Raw genomic sequence first — 15,091 nt, forward strand, 5'->3', positions numbered from 1 at the left:
TAATATGTATGTTAAGATGTAACAAATTCTTTACAGAAATAAACATGAAGAAATAACTTTTTTAACTATTAAAGTTTTAAGAATTTAAACATAGATTTCTTTTAATCCAAAAACCCTGAATTATAAACCTCACAAAAGATGTCATATATCCTTACAGAAAATGGAATGTCTAGATTTTTGTCATAAAACCTAGACTACTAAAGGCCTTCCTGAGGAATGACTAACTAGAATTCTTCCTACTCATCAATTCTTAAACCTGAGACAATTCAAGTAAAGTGTCATCATATGAAGACTGAGAGACTGAGACTTACACAATTTCACCATCATCAATAGAAACTACAGAGCTAGTCTCAGTCTCTACACCCCACACCCACTTTGGGAACATCCATCTCATGATTCATAAGAAGTTATGAAATATCCTCCTTGGTCAATTTTCTTCATTCTGTCATTTTCAGCAGAAATAGAAAAATTTTGAATTCTCACTGGTGTCAAATGAAAAGTAAAAGCAAGACAAAAAAAAGTGTTTCTCATCTTCTTCATACTTTTTTGAAAGGTAATACAATGGTAATGACAACACAGTAAGAGAACTAAAGGATGGGCCCTCCCTGGTGTAGGCTAAAGCACAGCACTGCAAGTTAGCCACAGTGACCTCAATGTGAATGAATTTGATCCCCTGCCTGGGAGGTGACCCACATGGCACAGAAGACCTCTTGTGACCAGCCGGCTGCTCCCCTCAGCAGTGTTGTCGATCTGCCTGTTCTGCTCCCTGTTCTGTTCCCCAGTCTGTCTCTGGTGAATCTTCTCACCGCCCCTGCACCTTTGGCCTGTACCCCAGTTTTGTAAGCATAAATAAATCTTAAAAAAAAAAAAAAAACCTGCAGGAAGACAATTTCACTACTGTGTCACCTTCTCACAGTTTCATTATTCTTCCATTTTCATACAACTTGAGTCTTTGTAAGCACAGATGGGAATAAGTGATAAGTATAAATAAGTAACAAAATAACTTCTATGATGATGAAACAGCAAAATGTTTCAATACCAAAAGAGTAAGTTCACTAAGATCATATATGTATCTTAAATTTATACAAGGTTATAAAGATCCCAACTAGTAACTACAAAACATGAATGTTATTCTATTTTCCTGCAGGTTAGTGTACCTATCAAAGTTCTCCAAATAAAGTAAAAAATTATAAAAGCCATCAATTTTAGTACACTCATCAAGAAAATTAGGAATTTACAGAACTATAGACAGCTGACTTATGTCAACTATATAACTTCACTGTTAAGCAACACTATAAAGAATTCAAACTAAAATACCCATTAAATGTTATTTTACATAGCACTTTAATAAGGTGCTGAACTCATTACAAAAATCATTATCTTCCCTAATTTTCTTAACACCCATCTCCATATTATTAATAAAAGAAAGAAGAAAAAAAAAGAAAGAAAGAAAACTGATTATCAGTTCAGGTAAGTAAACGGCCCAAAGTCATACTATCAGGAAAAGACCAAGACTCAAATCCAAATTTAACAATACCCAGAACTCAAAATCTCACCACTGTCATATGCTGACTCTTAAGCATCTTTTAAATCCCATTGACCTTGTTAAGAACTTTGCTATTTTGAAAAGCTGTTTAATTTGTTAAAATCTGAATTTTTTCCAATTTAGACAACATACTTTAAATGCTCACTAATAACAACATTTATAAGTGAGTCAAGGATGATATATAATTCTACTACAGAAGATTCCCAAGAATAAGTCAAAAGACTTAAACAATAATAACAGTATCCCTTCAAAACCACTATTCCAGCTTATAGGAATACGACTCAAATCAATCAGTTTTGCTGTAAAGTATTAATGGCGTTAATATTTTAGTTAATTATATGATACTCAGATTATTAACTTCATGTTTCCTTTTCCATGCTTTTTCACTTTTTTCTAGATCTAATCAAAATGTTAAAAATAAAAAAAAGTAGCTCAGGTCAAATCTACTAGGGCAGACCCAAAGACTTAATTAGATACACTTTTTCTTCAATTTCTGTGCAACCCCAAGGCAATCCACATTTTAGCTAACATAAATTCTCTGGGAAACTACTATGGATCTGCTTTTTTGTTTAAGAGGTAATAATACATGCAGCTATATACTTTTGTAGATGGTATATCACAATTAGTTAGGTTTATCAATGGAGTTTTTCTCTTTTCTATAAATATTTTAATTGATTGCAAAGAGCAACTATAAATGCTATGATCAGCACAAAAATTATTTTAGTATATAAAAACAAGCAAAGGAAATGTGGGATATAAATCATCCACAATGTACCTGTTGGTATAACATCATTCAAATTCATAAGCATTCGCTGTAACTCAAATTCAAATTGGCTCACTCTGTGTACCACTGCCTATTTCTTCCCCTTCACACAGTAGCCTCTTCCATGTAGTGAAGAGAAACTACAAGTCTAAAAGCAAAGCATAACATATACACAATGGTAAAAACAAACACCAAATGTTCACTTAGTAAAATTTGTAAGTGAAGTTTAAATAAAAATAACCATAAAAACATTTCAAAAAATACCAAGCATTTTCCCAAACTCACAATGAATAAATTCTTTCACTTACCATCACCTCTATATTCTTATGAGGTTCCACAAATCCATTAACAGTTAACTTGCGCAGCACTATAAAATAAAATCAAGTTTTACTGCCTCTTTTTTTTTATATTTTATCCTACTAAAAATCACAATCATTAATAAAGACTTAGAATCACAAAGCTTCATCAAGGGTGGTGGTTAATCTTGCTTAATTCCTTCATTCAACAAGTAAAGAGAGGTACTTCTTATCATTTACTTGGTTATGTAGCAAAAAAGAGAATTAAAGCTAAGTTGTAATTAACAGTGTTTTTCTCACATATCACAAATATTCATTCTACAAAAACTATATTCTAACATTTTACCTTAATTTACATAATTGTTAGAATTCCTTACTATGCAATAACCATGTTTGCTTGTAATTAAAAAAAAATACCGCTAGTTTATAAAACTTAAACTATAACTCAACAGTGACCAAAAAAAGTTTCACTCATTTCACTAAAAGGAATATAAAATTAAACTCTATTTCAAAATCTGGAATAGACTATAATATTCAGTTGTGAGCATCACATTGTATGTATAAAATGTTATACGGAGGGAGATAGATTTGAATTCAGATCTGGACTTAAATTCTGGTTCCAGGGTTTCTCTGGTGGTACAAGGGGTTAAGTCGCAGCATCATGATGCTATCAGCAGCCACTGCAGGAGGAGTTCGAACCCCAGCAAGGGAGCTAACTCACATGGCACTGCAGACCTCTCCTGCCTTGCCCACTGCTACCCTCAGAAGTGTATTTCAGTGGATTCACCTGTTCTGTTCACCTTTTGTCTCCAGTGAATCTTCTCATCCGCCCCCTCCCCTACAACTCTGGTCTGTACCCCAGTTCTTGTATCCATAAATAAATACATCTTTAAAAATAAATAAATAAATTATAGTTCCACTGCCTACTAGTATATTATTTTAGGCCATTCTTCTAGATGCCATTTTCTTCATGGGTGAAATGTGGTTAATAAATCCTACTCCATAGGATTATAGGATTCAGTAATATAGTAAATATAAAATACATGGTATAATACATTAACAAGGATGACTGACAGTAGCATAAGGAACTATTAAATGTAAAGTCACTTCACTTTCAGAAAACTATATGAGATCAAGATCTAAAGCAGTGTACAATTATATTCAACTCAGATGGCTAATGATGTTACTGTATTATAATAAGAGAAAATAAAGTTTAAATTCAGTCCTTTGTCCTCATAACTCTCATTGCCACCATAGGGCCTTGGTTTACAATATTCTAGGAGGGTCTTTCTCCATGACAAGTTATCTTTTATTTAAAAAAAAAAAAAGGTTTATTTTATTTATGTAAATTAGAGCTGGGAGAGGCTCTACCCTGTGGCACAAGGGGTTAAGATGTAGCACTGCAAGCCAGATGCAGCCTCCTCAGTGCGAGTTTGATCCCCCGCCCTGGAGGTGATCCACATGGCAGGGCAGATCTCTCCTGGCCCACCCGCTGCTCCCCACAGGAGTGTACTTCATCCACCTGCCTGTTCTGCTCCCCACTGTCTCTGGTGGATCCTCTCACCACCCCTGCACCTCTGGCCTGTACCTCAGTTCTGTATGCATAAATAAATAAATCTTAAAAAGTAATAATAATAATAAATATATCCTACATATTAGAGCTGGAATGTAGGCCAGTGGTGTTGGGAGTAAGAGGACAAAGTGAGGAACAGAATAGGCAGATCCACCGAAATACACCATTGAGGGGAACGGGAGGCAAGATGGGAGAGGTCTGCTGTGCGATGTGGGTCAGCGCCCAGCTGGGGGACCAAACCCATGCCACAATAGCTGGAGATAGCATGATAGTGCCTAGTCTTAACCCTCCGTGCCACCAAGGAGACCCTTCATCACAAGTTATATTTCAGAATTTTAGTTCAAACATTACTTTTAAGTGACATGTTTCCTGACCAGATGGTCAGTTATCATAATACCCCTGTACCAGATGTCATTTTATGTTTGTGTGATCATTTTATCATGTTCGTCTCCTCAGTGACAAGTATCAACTTACAAATTTGTAGAAAGAAATAATGAATATATGCATGTCTAAGAGACACTAAATGCACACAGATGTAAATTGAAGAGATTACATATAACAAAAACTCTATCCCTAAGTATTTATTAAATCTTAAGAGAACTGAAATTTATACTGACCAAAACAAAAATTTTAAAGGAAAATGTTATGGGATTTTTTTAGGTTCATATGCCTTAGAAATGTTAATATGCACCTAAGATCTTGAGCTGGGAGCTATGGAAAGCTTAAAGCAGGATAATAAACATCAGCAGAGCTCCATCCTTTCTGCCAGGAGTTAGGCTTTGAACTCAATAGAACAAAAAAAGGCTACAATTAAGAACACCTGAAAATTCTTTAATCATTAAATGTAGTGCAATCATTGCATAAAGTTTTGTGTATGTAACTGTATCAATTACTCTTTCTCTCTGAGTAAATATTTATAAAACCTTTGACCTCTTTCTCAAAGATGCTGGCAAAACCATCTTTTACTCACGTGTATAGCAAACTATATAATGGATTTTACCTTTTAACAGTTCTTTAAAATCATTCCCAACATTTGTCCACAAGGTTCAATAAAATGTGCTGACAGCTTTGGGTTTGTGCATCCACTGTCTAGTTAAAATATTAGAGATGCATTATAGATTGGCCAAATGTATGACAATATTGCAAGGTAGTGGCGTGAGTGTGATGAAGGAGCTTATGAATAAATCAGAAAGATGAAAAATGGGCTGCAGTAAGTGAGATATAAAGGTTGTTTGAGATCAAACTAAAAAGAACTTTAGCAATGAAGACATAAGGAGAAGAGTGGAAGACAGTAAAGAATTGGTATGAATGTTTGGGAAAGGAAAGGAACCTCAAAATACATTTATGAAGATAAATAGTTCAGGAGAGGTGAAATGGAGATTTATGCTAAGGGAAAGTCATAAAGGCAAAGCACAGAAAAACACAAGCTAAGATGGCACCTCATCAAGTACCTTCTAAAATCCAACTGATTTGGAGGCACAAGGAAGATAAGGTAGAATACTGAGTTTGGAGAAAACAGATGAGAGAGGGAATTCAACTAATTCTTCGAGACAGAAGTTTAGAATAGTCAGCATGACAATGATATGGCTGGGGTCTCAGAATGACAAAAGGAGAAGTAAACCCCCAAAAAAGTAGTAGTATTTGAAAAGTAATTTTATTCAGAACCATGAGACCCAGTAATATACATGTAATTTTAAAAAGTGGACCTATATGTGCTTTCATAAATTTGTCTTTCTCACAAAAGAAAAACAAACTACAAATAAACATTTGGCTCTAGGAAGAAATTAACCCCTTATTCTCCAGAGCAATTAGGAACAGAAAATCCAAGCAGAGCCAACAATTTGGTGACTGTTCTGAGGTATGTCATTTCAAAAAGGAATATATCAAGTTTAACAGTACCTTTTAAAGATAGCAGAGTTCGTTCTAGTGAACTAAGAACTGTAGCTTCAGTGCCAGAAGAAACTTGTTGAAAGAATGTGTCTGTATGGTGATTCCACAGAGAGCAGGCAAAGTTATAAATTCCAGAAGCTAACTGTAAAGAAACATTAACAACTTTGTTCATAATAACAGATCTCATTGATCAACTATACCTACATAATATATATACACATAATCATTTTCAATAGGATTGAAAATAGTTGAGCCATTTATCACAACATTCCAAATACTTTTAACCATAAAACAAAACTGAAAGTACAGTTTACAAAAGCTGCCACCATGAATATACCAGATACACACATATAAACACCCGTAAGATTATCAGTTTCTTGAAACAAAAGCCAATCTAATGTTTGCATTGTAATGTGGTATTTCCCCATTTTTGCTTTTTCTCTTTTTGCTAACAAATTGGAACACTCAGTTTTTAAAACATTGACTTACAGAATGTACTGAGTATATCAGATAAATCAACATTAAGAATACAAAGGTGTCAAACTTCTATGTTTTACCAGTTCTACTCACAAGGTTTTGCCAGTCAAGGATTTTGCCAGTCAAGGACAAACCACATGGTTTAAAAGGATGCTTTCCAAATGAGGACTGTTACTTTAAAACGTGGCTCTTACTTGAGATGCAGTTAGTTAGCTTCCATTCCTAGGTATTTTCAATTTTTTCCCAGAAGTTCTAAAAACAATACAATTGAACCTACATGGCCATTTGTTTTAGTTACTTTTAATTACTTTAATAACTTGTGCTTACAGAATTAGGACACATTTACTATATCTCTGTGCTGCCTCAGCCTTTATCTATCTGCAGAGGCCACACAGGGAAAGGCTTGACCCTCAGCTCATCTGAGGGTTAAAAGCAGAAGTCCTTGTGTGATCCTCCTGGAACACAATGGAAGCAACAGCTACGAGACACCTGCTTACATCCCCATTTTCTCCTTAAGCTATCATAAGATCATTTATTAAGGCATGTGGGGTTCTGATAAGGCAGACCTAGTTTTCTGCTCACCTCACCACCCTCAGAAAAAGCTGCAGAATGTAAATACACTTAGTTGCAGTCTAGAATTGGCTGCTAAAAAAGAGGGTATCCCACAACGTACACTGGAGTTAACTAGTCCTTATTGCTTTGGTCATTATTTTTGGTTCAAAGGACAAGGGCAATCAAGTCAGTGTAGGTGGCTAATTTTTTCCCTGTGATAAAATGCCTTATGTGCACACTTAATAAAAAGTACTGACTACTTATTCTGTCACTTTAGCATATTCTCAAGTACACATCAGTATTTCAAAGAGTAAACATAATTTATTTAATCCAAATATTTCACTATAGCCAAAATATTGTGACAATTAATACAGTATTACAGCAAAAGTAGCATTATCATAGAGTCTAAAACTGACATGACTCCATGAAATACTGTAATAAAAAAGCTCAATCTAATCAGAAATGATATCAAATGGGAGAGCAAAAGAAATGTTACTCAAAAAATTAAAACAGAGTTTACTTATAAGTCTAATATTTTTCTTGATTAGTCAAGGCCTTTTAGAGTCTGAAAGTAAATTATGTCTAAAATTAAAAATCTATCACTCAAATTTACTGCAGAACTTTAAGCAATCACATACTATATATACTTTTCCAAAAATTTAATTCATGAAGAGGTCAGTCTGAATAAAGAGGAAAAAAAAAAAGAGAAATAGAAGGATTTACAGAAGGATAGAAATCCTACAGAGACCTAAAAATGAAGTTTTAAAAGTACAATATAATTTATTATAGCAAATAAAATGTTTTATGATCGATTTTATACTAACTTTGATGTAATAAAACAAAAATCTACAGTGTACTATAACCAAAAACTATTATACTGTGAACCTATCTTACTTAGAAGAAAACAACTTGAATTATTTTATATTTCTTTGCATTCCTCCTTTTTTTTTTAAGATTTATTTATTTATGCATACAAGAAATGGAGTACAGGCCAGAGGTTGGGGGGGGGGGAGGTAAGAGGGTTCCCCAGAGACAGAGTGAGGTACAGAACAGGCAGATCTACTGACATACACTGCTGAGAGTAGCAGTGGCCTGCCAGTCAGGAGAAGTCTGCCATGCCATGTGGATTGCCTCCCTGACTGGAAATCTAACTCATGTTGCAGTGACTGTGGATTGCTTCCTATTGCTGTGCTTTAACCTGTTGCGCCACCAAGGAGGGCCCTACATTTCCTCCTGAAAGCAAAATGTTTAGTACTAACTTCTACATAGAGTCTATAGAAACAGAGGCCCTCCCTGGTGGCACAGGGGTTAAGTCTCAGCTCTGTCTAGCTATCTCCAGTCACAGCAGCATGAGTTCCATTCCAGGCCTGAGATCCCTAGCCAGAGAGCTAACCTACAAAGTATAGCAGACCTCTCCTGTCTCATCTGCTGTTATCCTCAGCAGTGTATTTCAGTAGTGTGGCAGTAACTCTGCAGAACCTCAACTGCACCTGTCCACCCTGGCTAATGTTGTGCATGGGTGAGCACACTCCCCAGTAAGGCCAACAAACAAGTCAGCAGAGCACAGTGCGCTCTGTCCTGCAAATATAGCTGCAGCCCACTACTTTGTTTCAAGTAGAAGCTACAAGCCCTAGGCCCGATTCAAACATGCACCCCACTCTTTGCATCAGGCACATTTCCTGGGCACATTTCCTGTTTTTCCCTGCACCTACAGTCTCTATATATACCCATGGGCAGTCCTAATAAACAGACTTCAGACTTCAGACCCCAGGCTCCTGCTTCAGTTTCTCGTGGTTCCGAGTCTCCGAGTCTCCTATTCTACGTTCCGGCGGCGGGTGGCGACGGGTGAACATAGCAGTCAGCGCACCCCTTGGTGGTTTGCAACACAGTAGATCCTCCTGTTCTTCTCTCCACTCTGTCTCTGGTGAATTCTCTCACTCCTGCACCTCAGCCTACACCCCAGTTCTTATGTGCATAAATAAATCTTAAAAAAAAAAATTGCATAGAAACGTATTGTGTTCTATATAAAGTTTTTTCCATTCAGTGTTACTTGAAGTTTCTTGACCTCTTTTAAAAGGTATTTCCAGGATATAAGTATTTATGTAGATCATAATAATTTATGTGATAAAATAATAGGGGCACCATTTTGATACTCTGCTCTAGGCACCACTCATAGCAATCTTTTTTGCTAGTCTATAAAAGGGCATTACAACTGTGCTGAAATGAAGTAGTGACACTACCCTTTCAGTTCAATGATGAAAAGAGGGAAAAAAGAAAAAGAAAGCAAGCACAGGAATTTGGCAAGGTACGCTGCTACTAGCTATCCTATAAACAGAGGCCTGCATAAACTTCTGCTCCTGAAAAGATAAGAATAACAGGGGAAGCAAAAGAGGAATTTTTAAATCTGATAAATTTTTCTTATCAAAAACATTAAGGAAAGGGAAAAGTCAGTTAGACACTATGAAATTAATGAAAATTTTTGGTTCTAGTTCATGAAAATCTCAGGTACTTACATTTTCTAAAACAGAAGAAACAGTGACACCCACTGACTGTTTTAACTACTGATAATTACAAAGACTTGATTCCTTGAATACCAAAATGAACCATTATAGGAAGTTTTATTTCTTTTAAATTTCAAATGTTCTTTTAATCTCAAAATCGCTATCCTTACAACTTTTCCCTAAAATAAAAAAAATCTTTAAATCAAAGTGCTGTAATGTTTATCTTCAAAATCTTTAAATCAAACTGTAGCTGTCAAAACCTGCTTCAATTTTTTTTTTACAATATAATAGTTCATTTTTACATAATTTTGTGCCTTTTTCCATCTCAGTTGTAATCCCCATGGGCTTCCCATCACCAAATCACCCATGTGCCATCACCATAGTCCAGTGCACTTCCTGCCCCCCATTTTTGATCCCATTCCCCTCCACCCCCATAAAATGTCTCTGGTACACAAAGACATTTTTTTATTCTTATTATTTTAACAATAAATATTAATTATTATCAAAAATAATAATTATTATTATTATTATTATTTTCTTCCCTGGGTCTTTATACTCCTGTTATGAGTGAAACCATCCAGTATTTTTCCTTTTCTTTCTGGCTTATTTCATTAAGCATGATCCCTTCCAGCTCCATTCATGTTGCTGCAAAAGGCATGTAAAACCTGCTTAAATTTTAATCTATGTAATCAGTAAGGTATAAAATTAACAAATGTGAACATACAACATTATGCAAAACAACCCGTTTCTTCTTCAATAATTCAATGGTGCAACAGGGGCTCAATGACTCAATAACTTAATAAGGGAAAAGGGGAAATTTAATGTTATTCTGAACTAAAACATACTTAAGAGACAGAAACAACTGTATACATTTTATTTATCTCCCCAGCTCAAATAAAATACTTGAAAAAATATTCTTGAAAATCACATAGAAAACTGGTAAAAAGAATTAAGTCAATATTAAATCAATATTTTCACTTAAATATTGTAAAAGTTATATGATTATATATGCTAAAGCTACCAGGTTAAGCCCAAAATGGAGTCACTCATTCTAGACAAACTGAGGCTTAATCAGCTCCCCCCAGGAAAAGCAAGCCTAGATAAACCAGTCAGTATGTGCCTGCCTACCAGATGTTACCTAACCAGTTATTAGAATTTCCTCTGCACCTGTAAGAAAAGTAATCCTACTTTAATTAGTCAGTTAATACACAATATCACTTCCTGGATTCTCCTCACTTTGGTCTATAAAAAAATCTCTTGCTTATATAACTCTTCCAAGCTCCTTTCTATCTGCTGGGCTGGATGTTTCTGATTCATTGAATAAAAATCTATTAAATTAATAACTGTGACAGTTTTAACATATAAAAAAGTCAATCTATTTTTATAGATCAATAATGAAGTATTGAAGAATAAGGTATCATACAATCTTTAAGATACTTTACCTTAGGAAACAAGGAAATAAGCAAAAGTAGCAAAATGGTAACAGCTAAATCTAAGAGAAGGTAGTTTAGTTTTCTTTATTCTTCTGTTTAGAACTTGATAACAAGTAATTTTAAAAATACCTTTACATTCTTAGCAATAACAAAAAAAGTACAGATATTTTAGTAGTTTGCAGGTTTTTTTTTTCTTTTTACTGAAGTATAAGTGACATATATAACATTATATTAACTTCTGGTACATAAAATGACTCAGTATTTGTATATAGAGAGAAAGGATCACTACCATTATCTAGTCAACGTGTCACAAAACTTTGCTTCCCTGTGAGGAGAATGTTTAAGTTTTTTTTTAATGTAAGGCTTAAATGGCATACATATTTTCAAATTACCAAGCTGTCTCAGTCTCAAAACAATCTCGATTCAAACTGCCATCTCCACTCAAATTGACAAAGTCTCTCAACTAACACGTATTTTCAGTGAAGGCCTGAAGATCTGAGAGTCTGTTAGTTACAGACAGTTATCAGATTCACTGATGCAGCTCAAGCCCAGGAGGAGCACTGCTGGCTCACAGTCCAGACTCCTCAAGCCTAGCAATGGCACTGAGCATGTCCCCAGACACTGGTGCCTAAGCAGTGTTCTCGTATCCAAAGTATCAGCTCAATATATGGGAAGCAGAGGTGAAACTACCCTACTCTGCACTTGGGACTCTACCTTTGTTCACAGTGCAGCTCAGGCATCCAAGAGAGACTGGCACAGAGTAGGAACCCAAATATTGCCAGATGACTAGACAGATGGGCAAAAGAACAAAGCATAAATTAACACTGCTTTAAGAACAATTTACAGATTCTGGCAATAAGGTTTTTATATTTTTATGTTCCTTATTCCAGTTCCTTTTTCTTAGGACTCAAACAAATGACCCTCTGAACCACACAAAAGGATAACTTACCTAACACCATGTTATACTAAAAATTTCCAGTTCAGTGCAGCTCCATTTCAGGGGAGGGGTGATCAAATTAGTTATTATTAGACTCTCTTCCCTTAACAGTTCCACCAAAAGGTTCCTCTTACATAAACACACCACACACACACACACACACACACACACAAACACACAAATCCTGAACAGGTGGATGGCAGAAATGACTATAGACTATAGGAGCCATTCTTTGATGTTTTCGAAAGTCAGTATAAAATCTGGCAGAGTAAAAGACAACATTTACACTCAATACGGCATTTAGGATGGCAATTAGTATTGTGGCCTTTCTTCTACCTCAGGCCTCTATGCCTGTCTGCCATTGCCACTCTGCATTTATTTGTGTAAACGATTTGGACAAGGCATTCCTGCACGACTGCCTTGGGACAATGGCCCACATCACCTAACCACTGATTGTTTGGTCAGGGTCCAGGACAGTCTGGGAGTAGCCTGAAAATTACACCAAGCATCTGCACAGAAAGTTCACCCTGTATACACGTGGCCATCATGTCCTCCCCTGTTCCCTATATAATTAATACCCTTTGATCCCTCTTAAGTACTGTTCTCCGCAAAGATGAATACCCTGGACCTCATTTCTCCTGCCACTGTCACATAATCAATCATGGTTATTCACTATTACTAAATAAATACTAAGAGGGCTGTTAACTGGACAGCAGCACCTTGCATTGCAAACCTGCTCCACGACTCATCTCTCAGGCATGCCCCTAGGGATGTGCGGGGGCACCCCTATCCTGCAGAAATTAGAAGTACCCAACAAAACTGATAACAAGATTTATTTAACCTATTTGGTGATATAATTACATAAATTTTACTACAATATAATTTCCTAAAGGCTCGATCTATATCCCATGTAAGTGGCTCTTCAGCATTTTCAAATTGTTCTGTTCCCGACTCTGTCTTTGGTGAATCCTCTCACTGTCCTCCCCATCTCTGGCATACATCCCAATTCTTATATGCATAAATAAAGTAAATCTTTTAAGAATTCAAACTTCCATATTTGAGTTATGCTACAAGATTTACATTGTAAAACTTTAATGATGCTTATATAGATTAGCCTAGAAGACTAAAGATTACAAATTCATAGAATTGTGTAACTTTCAAACTGAAAGGAAATTTTAAAGAAACAAGTTTAAAGGTATGCCACTTAGGACAAAGAAACATTTTTCTATGAGAAACTGGTCTTCTCATATTTCTTATTACACATTTCTAAAAACAAGTGAAATAACAGTGCTTTTAGAAGGTCTTTTCATTTTTGGGCCTCCTTAGTAACACAAGGTTTGTTAAAGTCTCAGCACTAGCAAGCTACTGCCAGCCACTGTTGCATGAATTTGATCCCCAGCCAGGGAGCTGACCCACATAATGCAGCAAACCTCTCCTGTCTCACCTGCTCAGCAGTATATTTCAGTACATCTGCCTGCTCTGCTCCCCACTCTGTCTCTGGTGAACCCTCTCACCCACCACACCTCTGGCTTATATCCCAATTCTGAATGCATAAATACATAAATCTTTTTTTTTTTAAGATTTATTTATTCATACAGAACTGGGGTACAGGTCAGAGATGCAGAGGGTGAGAGGATTCACCAGAGACAAAGTGGAGAGCATAACAGGCAGATCAACGAAGTACACTACTGAGGGGAGCAGTGGGTGGGTCAGGAGAGGTCTGCCACGCCATGTGGATCTCCTCCGGGGCAGGCGATCGAACTCATGAGGAAGTGGCTTAAGCTTCTTAGTGTAGTATTTTAACCCGCTGCGCCACCAGGGAGGGCCAATACATAAATACATAAATCTTAAAAAAAAAAATTCTTTGGGAATAGTCTCCAAAGGCAAAAACAAATATAAAAAATGGGGTTACATCAAACTGAAAAGTTTCTAAATAGTGAAAGATATTATCAGTAAAACAAAAAGACACCTACTGAAAGGAAGAGAATACTATTCACACATCTGACAAAGGGGCTGATATATAGAATATATAAAGAATTAATGCAACTCAACAAAAATAATATACCCCATCCAAAGATGCAAAAGAGCTAGACACTTTTCAAACAACACATACAGATGACCAACAGGTACATGAAAAATTTACTTATCATTTGTCATAAGGGCAACGCAAATCAAAACCAAATTAAATACCATCTCACATCCATGACAATGGCCAATCGAAAAGACTAAAACAACAAGTGTTGGACAGGAACAACTGTTGGTGGGAATGTAAATTGGTTCAGCCTCAGGGAAAACAGTATTTCTCAAAATATTAAAACGAGAGCTACCTAGTGATCTAGTAATTGCACTCCTAGATATTTACCTAAAGTATATAAAAACACTAATTTGAAGGGATATATTTACTCCTATGCTCGGTGCAAATCTATTTACAATAGCAAAGTTATAGAAATAGCCTAAGTATCCAAGAACAGAGTAGTCACTCAAAAATATACAGTCTATGTACACATACACACACACATAATGGGAAACTACACAATGGCAGAAAAGGATGAATTCTTGCCATTTATGCCAATATGGATAGAAGTAGAGGACAATGCTAAGCAAAATTAGTCAAAAGGAGAAAGACAAATACTGATCATCTCACTTGAATGTGGAATATAACAAAGATTAGTCAAAACCCAAACAATAATCTCATGGGCCTCCCTAGTGGCAGAAAGGGAAGTAGCACTATGAGGCTACTTGCAGCAACTGCAGCATGTGCTTGATCCCAGCCCTGCAGATGACCCACATGATACAGCAGACCACTCCTGTCTCACCCATGCTTCCCTCAGCCATGTATTTTCAGCCACCTGTTCCATTCCCCACTCTGTTATGGTAAATCCACTCACTACCATCCCCACATCCCACACCTCTGGCTGTACCCAGCTCTTGTATGAATAAATGAAATATTTAAAATATAATAATAATCTCTTAACATCTTACTGCAAAACTGAGGCAACCAGAGGGTATACGTAGCAGTGTGGGCACAGGGGAGGGAAGGGATTCAATGAAATATGATGAAGGATGATTGGGGCACTAGTAGTAGATAGGGGTGAAAACATACTGTGAGCTTCAAATCTATAA

At 36.1% G+C, this 15,091-nt stretch overlaps 1 protein-coding gene across 2 annotated transcripts in view; it reads right to left on the minus strand.

The window, feature by feature from the left end:
• The window catches only part of IPO11 (importin 11), a 113,819-nt gene that overhangs the window by 82,328 nt on the left and 16,400 nt on the right, over positions 1-15,091 (minus strand). For both annotated transcript variants that reach the window (XM_012721955.1, XM_004678275.2), the window contains exons 7-8: positions 6,078-6,210; positions 2,618-2,676 (exon numbers count right to left, since the gene is read on the minus strand). In XM_012721955.1, the coding sequence (XP_012577409.1) occupies positions 2,618-2,676; positions 6,078-6,210 (192 nt within the window). The remainder of the gene's footprint in view (positions 1-2,617; positions 2,677-6,077; positions 6,211-15,091) is intronic.

Source organism: Condylura cristata, unplaced genomic scaffold (assembly GCF_000260355.1).
Source record: "Condylura cristata isolate star-nosed mole 26May11 unplaced genomic scaffold, ConCri1.0 scaffold00007, whole genome shotgun sequence".
Lineage (NCBI taxonomy): Eukaryota > Metazoa > Chordata > Mammalia > Eulipotyphla > Talpidae > Condylura > Condylura cristata.